At 45.2% G+C, this 16,198-nt stretch overlaps 1 protein-coding gene across 2 annotated transcripts in view; it reads left to right on the top strand.

Annotated features, from left to right (window-relative positions):
* The window catches only part of ESYT1 (extended synaptotagmin 1), a 141,122-nt gene that overhangs the window by 115,235 nt on the left and 9,689 nt on the right, over positions 1 to 16,198 (top strand). For both annotated transcript variants that reach the window (XM_033937188.1, XM_033937187.1), the window contains exons 25-30: positions 1,503 to 1,649; positions 2,019 to 2,185; positions 2,269 to 2,364; positions 4,643 to 4,774; positions 11,876 to 11,981; positions 12,188 to 12,237. In XM_033937188.1, coding sequence (XP_033793079.1) covers positions 1,503 to 1,649; positions 2,019 to 2,185; positions 2,269 to 2,364; positions 4,643 to 4,774; positions 11,876 to 11,981; positions 12,188 to 12,237 — 698 coding nt within the window. The remainder of the gene's footprint in view (positions 1 to 1,502; positions 1,650 to 2,018; positions 2,186 to 2,268; positions 2,365 to 4,642; positions 4,775 to 11,875; positions 11,982 to 12,187; positions 12,238 to 16,198) is intronic.

Raw genomic sequence — 16,198 nt, 5'->3', positions numbered from 1 at the left:
AGGCATTATAAAATTCTTGGTCTTATTTACCATCCCTTTCCTAATAATTCCTAGCGTCCTGTTTGCTTTATTGGCTGTTGCCACACACTGGGCAGAATACAGGCGGTATAGTGTCTACAGTGACACTCAGATATTTTTCTTGGGTGCTCACTCCTAAGGTGGATCCTAGTATCAGGTAACTACGATTTGGATTATTTTTCCCAATGTGCATCACTTTTCATTTGTCCACATTAAATTTGTTTTCCCATTTGGATGCCCAGTCTTCCGGTTTCCTAAGGTCTTCCAGCAATTTTTCACAGTCTGCATGTGTGTCACCTGAAAATTTAATCACCTCACTTGTCACTCCAATTTCCAGATCATTTATAAATATGTTGAATAGTAGTGGTTCCCATACAGATCCCTGAGGCTCTCCACTATTCACCCTCCTCCATTGAGAAAAACGGCCATTTAACCCTTCTCTCTGTTTTCTGTTCAATAACTAGTTCCTAATCCACAACAGAATATTGCCTCCTGTCCCATGACTTTTTAGTTTTCTCAGGAGTTTCTCATGAGGAACTTAATTGAAAGCTTTCTGAAAATCTTGAAACACTACATCAACTGGTTCACCTTTATCCACATGTTTATTCACACCTTCAAAGAAATTAAGCAAATTTGTGAAGCTGAAACCATGCTTATTCTGTCCCATTAAACCATGTTTGTCTTCATGTTCCATATTTAATTCTTTATAATAGTTTCCACTATTTTGCCCAGCACTGAAGTCAGTCTTACTGGTTGTAATCTCCCAGATCAACCCAGAATCATTTTATTTATTTATTTATTTTTTCCAAATCTTTATTCATTTTTTCATCTTACATCAATTACACCATATTATATCAATTGAATCATATACATTACTTGAAATTTTCCATATATCATCATAAATACATAAAAATATCTCCCTCCCCCACCCACCCTTTTCACAATATTATAATCAAAAATAACATACATGTATTGTAAGAACATAAGAACATATTCATAAATATTGATAGAACCTATAATATAACTATAAAACCACCCCCCTTTCCATAATTATAATTATACTTTCAGTGTAAAAAGGCGTCTAATCATTACAATAAGTTATCAATGGCCCCCAAATCCTTTTAAAAAATCAGCATAATGTTGGCCACCCTCCAATCTTCAGATACTATGGGCCATTTTAACAATAGATCAGCACAGACATAGAACATATAGATACACACATATAACCTGCAGATACATATAGATACTGGCATAAACATACTCACATAGACACACGTACACACACTTATACATGCACACACATAGACAAACACACATAGACACACTCACACGCACATGTATACTGTAGATGCCCATACTTATAGACATATTCACAAGCACATACACACATGCATGGTTCTTCAGCCTCTTCCTGACTCCATCAGGGCCCCAGACTTTGTAAAATGCTTGACATCACTTCCATCTGTTTTACTTCCCTTTACTAGATTAAGGATGAAGGGTCACAGTCTCTTGGCTCTCTGAAGCTGCCTCTGTCCCAACTACTGACAGCAGAGGATCTTTCCCTCAATCAGTGGTTCCAGCTGACCAGCTCCAGGCCCAGCAGCCAAGTTCTGATGATGGTCCAACTCAGGGTAAATGACATATGCAGGGGAACTCGAACTGGTCACAGTCCTGGACGTGGTATTATCCTGCCCTTGGGTTACAGCACTGGAGGTGACTGGAACTGTAGCTTCTGCAGGAATGAATATTATCCTGCCCCCAGGTTACAGAGCTGGGGCTGAACCTTGTGCTGAAAGGGGCATTATCCTACTCCATGTTTCAGAACTGGGGGTGAGTTGTAGCATATACTGGAAGGGATATTATCCTACCCTGGCAATCAGAACTGGGGTTGGGTTGGGGCTGAGCCTTATGCTGGAAGTAGCATTATCCTGCCCTGGCTTACAGAGCTAGGGGTACCTGTCTGTGCTATAAGGGCCTTTTTCCCAACTCTCTTCTTGTAGATTCTGGTTTCCCAGATTGAAAGTGCTGACATCCTCGCCCTGAGCCTGGCAGCGAGTGGTGATCCTCTGAGAAAGGCAAACATAGAGCCCGAGATCTCCATCCCTTCTCCCGACTTGGGCATCAGCAGCAACCCAGACCTGCGACACAGACTCATACCTTCAGACAGGTGAGGACCTTCAGCTTCCCAACACCCTGCCTGCATGTGGCTTCAGTATCTTAACAGAAATGTTTTTCCTTCCCTTGCAATAGGCCAGAATTGACAGATTCTCCCCATGGACACATCCGCCTAACTTTGCACTACTTAGACGAGGAGAGGAAACTTGTAATCATTGTCCATTCCTGCAGGTAACACATGCTTGTGTACCATCAAGACCTTACACATGTGTGTGCAGCTAGAAACAACCATTATAATCGCACACAGCTGAAAAGAGGCATGCATCAGTTACACACACACACAATCAAAACAGTAGTGCACAGTTTATCATACAGGTGAGATGTGGGAAGAGGAATTATCCTACTCCTGGGTTACAAAATTGGGGGTGAGGTGGGGCTGGCCTTTTGCTGAAAAACAGAGGGAGAATGGAGACATGGGCAGCATTTGGTATGTGCAGGTCTATATAGTCCTTTTCCTGGCCTGAATCTTAATTCAGATTACCCAGTTCTATCATTTGCATGCTTTTTTCTTGTTGCCTCTATGCTCGGCCCAGTGTTTCCAACTGGAAACTAACTGTTGTATCACACTCCATCTATAAGTTCTTGGGTGCTCTGGGTTCATAGAATTCAGCTGCTATCCAAGCCTGACATCAAATGACTTATCATTATCTGTATTCCCACAACATCAATTATAAACGTTAATTTCAGTGGTGTACCAAGCCCGGGGGAGGGGGGGCTCCACCCCAGGTGCAGCCCATAAGGAGGTGCTCCTAGGGCCAGTGGCACAAACTTCTTCTGGCAGTGGCAGCATTCAGAACACACTGCTCTGCTAGTGTCAAGCCTTCCTCTCTGCAGGGTTCTGCCTTCGTGGAAACAGGAAGTAGGCGGGACTCAGCAGAGAGAGAGGCCCGATGCCAGCAAGAGCAGCGAGTTCTGAATGCTGCACTGGGGAGGGAAGGGGGAGAGAAATGCTGCACCTAATTGGGATGAGGTAGGGAAGGAAAAGGAAGACCAGAGAAGGGGGAGGAGAGGAAAGAAAGATGCCAGACCATGAGAAGGGAGGGATGGAAAGGAAGGAAGGAAAGGAGATACCAGGCTATGGAGGGGGAGGAAGAGTTGCAAAGGCATGGGGGGGGCAAGGAAGGGTAGGAGATAGAGGTGCCAGCCCAGGGAGAAAGTAGGGAGGGAGGAAAAGGAAAGAGAGGAGATACCAGAGTATGGAGGGGGAGGGATAGGTGAAAGGGAAGGAGAGGAGAGAGATGCCAGAGCAAGGGGGATGGAAGGGAAGGAGACAGAGATGTCATACCATCGGAAAGGGAGGGAGGGAAAGGAAGGAAATAACCTGCCAGAGCATGGAGGGTGAGATGGAAGAAGAAGAGAGGAAAGAGATCCTAGGGCATGGGAGAAAGGAAGTAGATGCCAGACCATGGGGTAAGTTGGGGTGGGAAAGAGGGAAAGAGAAGAGAGAGATGCCAGAGTATAGGTGAGGGCATGGAGACAGAAAGAGAACAATGGAAGGGACAGAATGAGGGTGGATGCTGGATGCAATGGAGAGTGACGAGAAGATGAGGAAAGCAGAAACTAGAGATGATAAAAGGTAGAAAAAAGAATTTTTTTTGTTGCTTTAGAATAAAGTAATATAACTGTATTGATAAACATTTATAAATAGAAAATGGAAATATGGTAATCTTCTTATTGGACTCATTTTAATACATTTTTAACTAACTTTTGAAGATGAAATCCCCTTTTTCAAGCAGTTGCATAACAAGGAGGACTCCTCCAATCCCTTTTTATATTTGTGGCGGGATGTTAAAAAATGATTGGCCCCGGGTATCACATACCCTAGAAGCGCCACTGGTTAATTTATAAAGATTTATATATCTTCCCTTCCTGGACAGTGATCATTCAAAGCAGTTTCATACAGTAACCTGTTGGCTCCCAAACCTGGTCTTGGAGGCACCCCAGTCAGTCAGATTTTCAGGATATCCGCAATGAAAACCTGATTGGCTTGGGTGCCTCGAAGACCAGGTTTGGGAATCACTGCAATGGCCAGATAAATACAAAAAATACTATGATGTACCTAGCCCAGGGGTGGACAACCTTGGTCCTTGAGGGTCGCAACCTAGTCAGGTTTTCAGGATTCCCTCGATGAATATGCATGAGATCTATTTGCATGCAATGGAGGCAATGCTTGCAAATAGATCTCATGCATAATTGGGGAAATCCTAGAAACCCAACTTAGTTGTGGCCCTCAAGAACCAAGGTTGCCCACCCTTGCCCTAGCCCATAGCTCAACATGAAAACCCAAGTCTTAAATATCTTTCTAATTTCTAGTAAATTAGTTACTGCCTCCACCCTATCTTCTTCCTCTTTTATCCCCTCACTTGCCTGCCTGTCTCCCTCCCCACCATCCTTTCTTTCCCTGGCCTCTCCATGTCTTCCTGACTCAATATCTTCCTATTCTGTGCAGGAAGCTGCAGGCAACATCTAAGGAGAGCCCCGATCCATATGTGAATCTGGTTCTGCTTCCAGACAAAAATCGGACCTCTAAGAGAAAAACAACAGTCAAAAAGAAAACTACAAACCCGGAGTACAATGAGAAGTAAGAGACAGACTGTTACATCGCTGGGTGGGAGAGGGTTGGAGAAAGCTGATCAGTGTCTGGGTAAGAGAAAGGGACACAGGAAATCTTTTAAAACTTGTGACCTGCTAATTGAGCCGCTGTGGTTGGTGGAGGTCTTTTTTATTTTTCTGAAACTCCGGCTTCAATAGAATTCTCTGGGTACTTGTATAACACAGAGATTAGGACAAGGGAGCAATCTTTTACTAGTGACTCATTTATTTGTTTGTTTGTTTCTTTAGGGCCCCTTTTATCAAGCTGCACTAGAGGATTTTTAGCGCAAGCCAGCACGGTAAATGCTCCGAAGCTCATAGAATTCCTCTAATGCAGGGGTCTCAAAGTCCCTCCTTGAGGGCCGCAATCCAGTCGGGTTTTCAAGATTTCCCCAATGAATATGCATCGGATCTATGTGCATGCACTGCTTTCAATGCATATTCATTGGGGAAATCCTGAAAACCTGACTGGATTGCGGCCCTCAAGGAGGGACTTTGAGACCCCTGCTCTAATGCAACTTGATAGAAGGGGGGTGGAGTTATGTACCTACAACAGCTTGATATACGACATTGCTGTTTCTAGGCAGTTTACAGAGGAAAAAAAGAAAAAGGAGGAAAAGGAAAGAAAGAAGGGGAGGGGGAGCAGCGCTGAGGGAAACAAAACGAGAAAAGCTTAGGCTTTAGGATAGGCCAAAATGAAAAAACTGTGTTTTGAGTATGAGTTGTGGAGGGGTCAGAAATCAAACCTGTCCCCACTGAAATCAGTTGGGTGAAGCGCAGGCTGAGCTGTTCCATGGAGGTGTGGCCGGGATCGGAGCCAGACTGTGTTCCTCCGCCAGGCGTTTGCACGACGTGGGCACTGGTGGCGGAGGTCTCCGGCCCTGGTGATCAGGCTGGTGGGGCAGTCAGAAGACTTGAAATACACTTTCCCAAGTTCCCTGAGGCACAGAATCTCCCAGGAAGCGGTTACAGCTTTGCTTGCAGTCTCTCTCATGCAGCACATGTTACAGTGAGCAAGAGGCTGACAGCCTAAGTCATTGATTTTGGGGGTCTTGAAAAGGGGTTATTAGATGGTTTCCCTGCATGTCCTACCCCTCCCCACCTCTAAAATCCCCAAATTGCCATTTTATGAGGGTTCCTGTAGTATTCCTGAACTCTTTTTCTTCAAAATTGGCACCCACGGCGGCTATCTTGGATTTTTCCCGAATTAAAGTATATTTTTCATAATTCTGAGCTTCGTTTTTGCAAGAAAGCTTCATAGATGGCCTCCACAGGGCAGGTTGGGATGGATTCCTGCCTCATTTGCATGGATGGCTGTTGGATGCGCAGCCGTGTTCCATGTGCGCTACGGCCCATGAGTGGGGCGAGGTTTGCCCAGATGCACCCAGGGGCCCCCTTCAACCTCCAGGGAGGTTCTTCAAACACCTTCTGTCCTGACTCCCATGAAATTAGCATCAGGGGGCCCCTGGGGAGTGTGTTGATGACATTTCAGCGAAACACAAGCACGGATCCATCAAAAAATCTCAAAAATCTTCAAAGCATTCCAAATCTGAGGCGCAGAAGTCAGCTTTCACCACGGAGGATGGTTTTCCCCTGGAATTTGTGAATATGTTTTATCAGGCATACATAGTTAAAAAATCTCTGTCTGTTTCCACTGGCCTCCGAGGGACCAGGGTCTTTCTTCTTGCCTTCCTGTGGGTGCACCTGGGAAGTATGTAGGCTTTGCCCACAGTTGCACCAGACACTCTTTCCATTCCTCTGCTGGCGGTCATGGATATGGCGAATCTGGCGGATCTCCAGGATCTTGACCTATGTGGAGCCCATGATTTGTGGGAGAACCCAACAGTGCACAGATTATTTTAGCCCGTGCATCTTATGAATTTGATCTTTGAATCTCTACAGGAACTGAAGCTATTGTTGGAACTGCCAGCCACTGCTGAATGTTCCCTCAGTGACCAGAGGCCACAATCTGCCTCTTTTCCTGATCATCCTGACATTCACATTCTTGCAGCTATCTAGGACACTCCAGAGGGTCCCTTGAAATGTGCTCGAGCCATGGTGCGGTTTTATTCCATGGTGGTTGGTTTTAACAAGCGCTTTGTTTCCCTGAAGATGAATTCTTCAGTGGCGCACATCACCAAGTGCACATCTCTTCTCATCGATGGAGGGGGGTCCTAAAGGATGTCCAGGACCGACGCATGGATTTCATCCTTAAACGTCTGTTTGATTCAGCCACGGCTGGTGTTGAAGCAGCGACAGCCTCCACCTTTTGGATTGGCGATGGCACCCCGGACCTTCACCAAAGTGATGATGGTAGTGGTGTCCCATCTTCACTCCCTGCGTGTCTTGGTTCACCCATATCTGGACAACTGGTTGATCAGAGCAAGTGGTGTCTCAGAAGCTTTCAAGTTGATTATTCAGTCGTGGGGTCAACCGATCACAGATCTCATGGCTAATAGTGTCAGTTCCAAGGTTCTTCAGTCAGTGCAGAGATTACCAGGCTGAGGGTCTGGATGCCCTAGTGCAGGCTTGGCCAACGGATAGCCTGCTGTATGTTTTTCCTCCATGGCCACTAGTGCTGCCCGAATCGCGATTCAAATCGATTCACTTTGGGTGAATCAATTTGAATCGATTCATTTAAAAAAAAAAATAAATAAATCAAATCGGCCTTGCCGATTCGGTGGGGTCAGTCAGGAAGTGCTGAGGCTATGCCAGTCATCTTCAATGCAAGACCTGTGCACTGTCCAGAGCTCTATTCCACCCCCACACACCCTTGCGGGATCCGGTACTTATTTACCCTGCTAGCTCCCCAACAGCACTGCACGTGTTCACTGTCGGGGCTACGGACAGCGTTACAAACACGCTGCCTTCGCGAGCCCTGGAAGCTTTTCCTCTGTTACAGCGTCTGACCATAGAGAAGGCTGCCTTTCGAGTGTTAGGGTGGGGTTTGGTTTCCTTGCTCGGTTTACGCACTGTGGAAGTTGGAATTTGTGTGCTGTGCAGAGTGAGGAACAGGTTCGGATAGGGCGGAACAGCGGCTAATGGAGAGATCAGTGTTCCACCAACAACTGTCATGGGGTTGGAATGGATGAAAGACTTCCCATGTTGTGCATCTTTGGGAGAATTCTCGCCTATGCAGGGACAGGAAACTGTAGCTGAGTGATAGGCTTCCGGGGCTGCTGAAGGCATCGTGTTTGCTTCAATCGCGCTGCCCGCGTGACCCCCAACAGTGAAAGTGCAGCGAGCAAGTAAAGGATCCTGTGGGGGATGGGAGAATAAAGTTCTGGACGTGTGAGCGGGCCCAGATGAGTGAGACAGGCTGGAGGGAGAGAGATTGACCTGTGGGGAGCTAGTCAGAGAAACTGCTGGAGTTTGGTTGGGGGAAGAGGAAATATTAAAAATTGACAGCAAGTGAAACTAGTGAGAACAGGATGGGAAAAAAGAGCAGAGTACTGGATAAAAATCTGGATCTTGTGCTTCCTTGAAAATGATGAAAGATCCGACTGGGAGAGAGATGGTGGACAATGAGATTTAGAGAGGAAAGGAACAGAAAGGGAGAGAAGTTGGACACAAGGGATGGTGTAGAGAGGGAGTGGGGGATAGGGATACTGGATAGGAGGGTAGTTGGGAAGAGAAGGGGAGAGCTGGTGGACCTTGGGGTGGTGGGGAAGGAGGGAGAGATGCTGGATGAAAGGGTAGTTGAGAAAAGGAGAGATGGTGGATCTGGGGATGGAGATGGGGGGTCCATCACTACAGCTGTAGGGAAGGAGATGAAAAAGGAAAGATGCCAGACCTCCAGAGGAGGGAAGGGGAGGACAGAGATGGAAGATGGATGGTTATCACGGAGAAAGAAGGAAACGACAAAAGGGCAGGAGACCCTCGCAAGCGAGTTATTAGAAGACAACCAGAGTCTGGGACCAACATGATTTCAATAATGACCAGACAACAAAAAGGTAGAAAAAATAATTTTATTTTCTGTTTTGTGATTACAATATGTCAGATTTGAACTGCGAATGTGAGTTAGGATTTAACTGAGAGAGGAAAGGTCTTTTTTGTTTGTTTACACCACAGTGCCAGTGTGGGTAGGAGAGGGCAAAGGGGGTGAAGAGGCTATAAAATAAACCCACCAGGATGTCAGAAAAAAAATACCCAATTGGGCAGGAAAATCGAATCGAAAAATCGATTCAATAGGCTGAATTGAATCGAATCAAAATATTTTTCCTGAATCGGGCAACACTAATGGCCACTGGTGGGCAGAGTTCTTGTTCACATTGCTCGGCACACAGGACGCATGATCCTGGTGGCTCCGGACTGGCCCAGGCACCTGTGGTACGCAGATCTGTTTCATCTTCTTGTGACAGATCCTCTTCCTCTGCCTCTCTTACCTGACCTTCTGGCTCAGGGTCCCATTCCCCTGTTCAATCCGGGTCACTGTTGTCTTAGGCTTGGCTGTTGAAAGGGAATGCCTAAGTAAGAAAGGATATTCAGATAAGGTGATCTCCACCGTCTTGGGCTCTTGGAGACTTTCCACCTCTCAGGTCTATGTGCACATCTGCCATCTCTTTGAGGAGTGGTGTTCAACTCAGGACATGGTTTCGATTCGCTCGTCTATGCCTCAGATCTTAGAGTTTTTGCAGGATGGCCTGGAGCAGGGCCTTGCCTGGTCCTTTCTAAGGGTTCAGATTGCGACCTTGTCTTCTTTTTGCGGTCTGATGTGCGATCAACATTTGGCCTCTTCTCTGGATATGATTTGTTTCTTGAGAGTGGCAAAATTGCTCTGGCCTCCAGTTTGTCCTTCATTTCTTGACTGGGATCTCAATTTGGTTCTTTCAGTGCTCATTTGGCCTTCTTTTGAGCCTCTCGGCTCTTGCACATTGAAGGACCTGTGTTCCTGGTGGCCATTACTTCTGAGAGATACATTTCTGAACTGCAGGCCTTTTTGTGTAGGCCTTCCTTCCTGGAGTTCTCTAGGGAGCGGGTCGTGCTGCTGCCAATTCCCTCCTTTTATTCCTAAGGTCCTTCTCCTTTTCATATCAACCAGTCAGTTTCTGTCCTCCGGGGTTCCCACCCATGATAGGTACTGCTTTGTGCCGGTCTGGAGAGGTGTTAAAGAAGGAGAAATTAGGTTCTTATCTGCTAATTTTCTTTCTTTTAGACTCTCCAGACTGTCCACCCTGTCTGTCTGTCTGTTGTTCTTAAGGGATTCACGTGAATAGTGTGATTGTTTTCTGCGGGTTCTAGTATTTTTATAGGGTTGGGGAGATTAAAAAGAACAGCGGCTTTGGCTCAGCTGGCGAGCTGTGGGGACGTTTTGCTAAAGGGGCTTTTTCTATGCAATTTCCAAAAGTCTTGTTCTATGTTAGTTGTTACTCTTGTTCAGAGTATTGTTATACTTATTACTTCTTAGTTCTGCTTGGCTATTTGGCAGGCTGATTATATTAGGAGGAAGCACAGCTATTTGTATTACAGTCAAAAGTTTTGTCTCATTCTCCACCTGCTGGTCATGGTGAGCTATTACCCATCAGTGATCTGTGCCAATCTGGAGAGTCTAAAAGAAAGAAAATTAGTAAGTAAGAACCTAATTCTCTTTTATGATTTAGTAAAACCCTTATCCTCCTTCCCCTCCCCCTTTCCCTTCACCCAACCATCCCTTCTCTCCAAGATTCAAATTCACACTTGCAAAAGTTTCAGAAAGGGCCTGTAGTCTTATAGCACGCTCCAAATAAACCCGGTACAGTTCTTCATCACTGATGGGTTATATCTCATTATGACCAGCAGGTGGAAACTGCGACCAAAATTTTGGTTGTAGTATATAGGCTGTAGTCTTATAGCCCGCTCCACTTACCTGGAAAGCCACAGTATCAGCAACAAATTATAACCCCCTTTCTCCCACCACATTCCCTCTCCCCTCCTACAATAGCCCTAAACGTTAAACTTTCTACCCTGTCTGGTACCCATATCCCCTTCGAAACAAACAATTACATGATGGTGTGATGTGGTTTCCTTGAACCTTATTTAAAACTTCAAAAATGAAAAAGGCTCAGTGGAAATTGATCGCTGTATGGTTTGAGGGAATCTAAGGGGTCCAATTACTATCTGAGTAGAGCAATCAACTGTTTTGGGTCCTTGTATACCGGGGTCATCAACCAAATAAGGAGCTTGACTTGGTTAACAGTGATTTAAAAAGATACAAAAATAGATAAAAAGAAAGAACAAAGTCGAAAAAAATATTAATTCGGATGGTTCCAAAATATTTAGCAAACAAAATAGTTTTTAAAGTTTTACGAAAAAATAGAAAAGGACCAGAGCCCCTTAAGATAAGAGGAATTTCATTCCATAGTTGTGTTAATTTGAAGACAAAAGATTGACCAAGTTTCTTAATTCCTTTTCATTCCTTTCACTGAAGGGAAGGAAAGTTTGAGTTGTTGGGTACTTCTTGCATGAGAGAGTCTATAAGCAGGGGCAGGCTAAGGAGGTGAGTTTACTCTGCCCCCCCCCCACTTCCTTACTATTTACATGTTATAGTTGGGGGGTAGGGTAGGTACATATATATTTGGGGGGGGTAGGGTCTGGCACACTTCTGCTGCTGCTTTGGACTTCTAGATCAAGCAGAACTGACCTTTGTTGGCCTATGGTACCGTCCACCTTCATGGCATTTGCAGCTACCTTGGAATTTTACCTATTTTCATACGATCCCACACCCAGCCACTGCAATGATGGCCATGACCAGGTGCCATCCACCAGCCACCACAACTCCCTCCAAAAACCAACACCCACATATCCTGAGTTTGGCAAAGCACCATCCACTTCTTCCTCTGTGACTTACAAGGACATTAAGAAGCTACAGATTGGGTTGGGGAGATCATGGAAGTTGAGTTCCATCTGAGTTCACACCAAATACTTCCTCAGATGGAAGAGCTAGGGGACATTAATCACTGACTGGGTTCAGGAGTCAAGGGAGGTATTTGTTTGAGGTACCCTGGAAGGAAAGAAGACTTAGAGCAATGGTGAAGTCTCAGTAGATGGAGCAGGTCAGGAAGATTCAGTCTCTGAACAGGACTTTCTAACCTCTTTTCCCTTCTCTCAATAGGTTTGAGTGGGAGATATCCCAAGAGGAAGCCAAGGAGAAGATGCTGGAAGTCTCTGTTAAGAACAGTATCTCCTTTATATCTCGAGAGCGGGAGCCACTCGCTAAGGTACAGGACACTGGAGCCATTAGATCAGTGATGGTTTGAGGAAATTATTCTGTTGTCTTTTAGTTTTCTACCTCTAAGAATCAGTTGAATTTAGGGACAGCCAACACTGTGCTCTTTGGAAGTTATGGTAATCTCACCTACTTCCTCATGCTGTCTTCCTCCCCTGTGTATGAAGTTTGACATCCCGTTTTGGCTCTTTCTTCCAGGTCTACGTTGATTTGACTCGACTGGACCTGTCTGAGGGAATGACTCAGTGGTGGGTATCCCAGAAGTATTATTTGCCTGCTTTCTTTTCTCTTACTTCTCTCCTTTTTGTACTAGTCTCTGGAGATCTCCAAAACAAATCTGCAATATATTGCTCCCACCTCCCCAAGATCCTAATCGAATTACATTACCTCTGTAATATATTCTACAGCGTTTTGTGTCATGGGAACCTACAGAATGACAGCAGAAAGTGAGCATATGGTCTGTCCAGTTTGCCTGCGCATCTTAACTCAGATATTATCTGTGCTTGTCCCATGATATTTGGAATTTGAATACTGTCCTTATCTCCGCCACCTCCACTTTGAGGCTGTTCCTTACATTCCCCATCCTTACAGGCATTTAAATTTATTTATTTGATTCAATTTATAACCCGTCCTCCTGGGAGCTCAGAACGAGGTAGAAAAGGACATTCACAATATATAACAATACATTACAAGAACATTTTGAGTACATGGATGAAATTGAAGTAAAACCACAGCAGAAAAATAAGTCACAGTAGATTGAGAGGCATGCTGTAGAACAAAAGTTCATAGGTGGGGAAGAGGAGGGGTCTGCATGTTGGTGGGTGTTCAGTTGAAACGAAGGGTCTTCACTGCTTTTCGGAAGTTCATCAGCAAGTCCTGGGATCTTATCTGTGCAGGTATCTGGTTCCAAAGTAGAAGGATGAAGTGGCTATATGAGCGTGCAGTTTCCATTTGGAAAGATCTTCCTGGGGAGATACACAGTCGTATTTCTGCTTCCGAGCAAAGGGGGTGGGTAGGGGTATACGGGTACAATTTGGATGTGAGATAAGAGGGGGTGATACCATGGAATCTTTTGTATGCTATTAACAGGGCTTTGAACATGCAGCGTTTGTTGACAGGCAGCCAATCTTCTGAGTGGAGAGCTGGGGATCTGGTAGTTGAGGCTGTATAGGAGGCAGATTGCTGAGTTTTGGACTCACTGGAGGTGTTTAAGTTCTTTTGTGGTAATTCCATTAAATATGGTGTTACAGTAGTCTTACCTGAAGAGAACAAAGGCGTAGATGAGCTGGGCTAGGTCAGGTTTAGTGATGTAAGGCTTGATCCTTCCTAGTTGGTGCAGATAATAGAAGGAAGTGGAGACCACCTGTGAGATGTGGACTGAGAGGGACAGGTGGCCATCAAGTGTAACACCGAGGCTGCGAACCTAGTCTTTTGCTGTTAGGAGGATAGTGTTGGGAGGGTGTAGCTGGTGGTTTTTTTTTACCTGTCTCTATCATATCTCCCCTTTCCCACTTTCCTCCACATATTGAGATCTTAAGTCTGTCCTAATATGCTTTATGATGAAGACCACTGATCATTTTAGTAGCTGTCCTTTTTAAAGGAGAGGAAAAGATAGTACATGGCATGTATAGGCATCCTATGATCCCTCATTCCAGAACCCCTTTCTGTTAAAAAAAAGCCTCGGATGTATCATATCTCCATATTCTTGCCTTTCATTCAAGGCATAAGGTTTAGATCTTTAAGCCTTTCCTCCTAGGCTTTATGATGAATACTGTCAACCATTATAGCAGCCACTCCAATTTGTATGGTTTTGAAGATGCAAGCTCTAGAATTTCACACAGTGCTCCAATTGGAGAATTCACGGAAATTTGGCACCATCACCTCCTCTTTCTGTTGCAAAGACATAGGATTCTGTACTAAAGTTGTGAACTTTGCAGAAGGGTGTCACTCAAATCTCTCAACTCCTCCCCTTCAGCAGTGGAGAATAACTCCCTCTTCAGTTTTTCCTTTTGCAAGCAATCTGAGAAGGTGTGTTCTGATCTGCTCTGCTTTCTTTTTATTATTTTTGGATGTCAGTTCTGAAAAGGTAAATCCAAGAGTTTCTGGGTTAAAGTTAGGTTTCCTCACCTCCAAAACACCTATTTTGGATGTTTTCTATTTTTCAGAAAAGTTGCCACGGGTTGTTTTGGGCATGATTTTACTGGCGGTGGCCATCTTGGATTTTTAGCAATCTTTTTTACAAAAAGCTTATTTCTGTCTCAAAACTCTTTGTTTTACTCACGGATCATCTGCATTGAATTCTTAAGGCCAATCTGCCCCTATTCATGCCTTTTTCTGTACAGCTTTGACAGTAGATGAGCAGCCATGTTCCAGGTGCTGCAAGAGGAAGTGGCGGGAGATTCGGGCTCAGCCTCCTTAGAGTCTTCCAGGGCGGGAAAACACCCAAAAGCCCATCCTTTAGCATAGAGATCCTGTTCAGAAGCCACAGGCAATGAGGTTGCGAAACTCAAGTGCATGGAAGCAACAGAGGTCCAACTACCCCAGTTAGGAGTTCTGCAAGGGGTTCTTTGGGCTTCCTGTTCAGGGGTTTTCAGACTTTGTCAGTCACTTATGGAAAGCCTATTTGATGGACTTGAGAAGCGCTGTGCTGAATGCAAGCTTCCTGTTCCCGATACAGTGAGAGTTACATCTCCAGCAGACTTCACCGCCTCAAAACAGGTCAGCTCCAAGCGTGTGTGGCCATTTGGAACAGGACGGGGATGACTGGAAGTCCCTTTCCATGCCTTTATTATCTCAAGGATCTGCAGCTGTGACTGCTATTGATCAGGGAGATGATTATTCAGTGCTTTGCCTTTTCAAGACTGCAACTGTTTCACATGTCATTTCGGACACTCTCTGAGTTGAAGTTGGACCCTCAGCAGCCTTCCACCTTCCAGTGTTCCATTATGATTGGTATATATACACAGACTACTTTCTTTCTGGCACACCTGGACATCACTTCATTAGTCACTGACCAATGGGAGTCACTAGAAGGTTTCCTAAAGGTGGCAAAAGCTATGTCCAGGCTCTATCCCAGGGGTGTCGAAGTCGGTCCTCGAGGGCCGCAATCCAGTCGGGTTTTCAAGATTTCCCCAATGAATATGCATGAGATCTATGTGCATGCACTGCTTTCAATGCATATTCATTGGGGAAATTCTGAAAACCCGACTGGATTGCGGCCCTCGAGGACCGACTTCGACACCTGTGCTCTATCCTATGGCTCTAGACTTCTAGCAGCTGCTTTCACAGATGAAGGTGGATGCCACAGTATCTCAAGTGACTAAGCGCACCTCCCTTCCTAGTGAGGGAGGGGTGATGCTGAAGGACACACATGATTGCAAGGTGGATGTGGTCCTTAAAAGACAGTTTGAAGCACTAGCTTTGAGTATCAAAGTGTCAGCAGCTGCCTCCTTTATGGCACGGGCCCGTCATACCAGGTTATGGCGTAGCCTTCAGAGCTGGAGGATGTCTGTCCCCACTTGACTATGGAAGGAGTGGATTACATGGCCGATGCTTTTTATGACATCATCAGAGTCATGAACAAGATATTAGCTTACATCTTTTCTGCCCACTGGATGCTCTAGATTAGGCAGTGGGCAGGTAATTCAGCTTCCAAGGCTACTTTATATTTAAATGTTTTATTGAAAATTTCCAAAATAAACAAACATCTCAAGAACAAGAACAAGAAATGTACAGTAGAACATAACAAGTGCGCCCTACCCACCCGTCCGCCCTCCCAAATTCCACAATGTGAATATTAACCATCTTCCAGAGAAATGAAAAGTCATGGGTTCAACAAATTACTACAAGCTTTATGAGTCAATGTGAGCCAAAAGGGCTCCCAAATGGAACAATATAAACGTCCCTTAGGCGTATCCAATGATGTCAAGGAAAGACGCTCCATTGATGCCTGGTGAAGCATAGGGGTATGCCAATGGGACAAGGTTGGAGAGTCCGGTACAATCCAACAATGAAGAATAGTTTTTTTTCCCCAGCAACAGGGCTCTTTCCAAGAATCCCTGGAATCCCTTCAGGGACACCCAAGGAAGGTGGTCCAGGGTAAAAAGCATCTCAGGACCATGGGTCCAAGGCTACTTTAAACAAATTACCCTTTAAGGGGCAGATGCATTTTGGCAAAGGCTTGGACAACCTTATGGCCACTGTGGTGGA

The sequence above is a fragment of the Geotrypetes seraphini genome, chromosome 3 (genome assembly GCF_902459505.1).
Source record: "Geotrypetes seraphini chromosome 3, aGeoSer1.1, whole genome shotgun sequence".
In the NCBI taxonomy this organism is placed as follows: Eukaryota; Metazoa; Chordata; class Amphibia; order Gymnophiona; family Dermophiidae; genus Geotrypetes; species Geotrypetes seraphini.
Note: the sequence above shows the minus strand (reverse complement) of the source record. Positions and strands in the feature narration are given on the sequence as shown.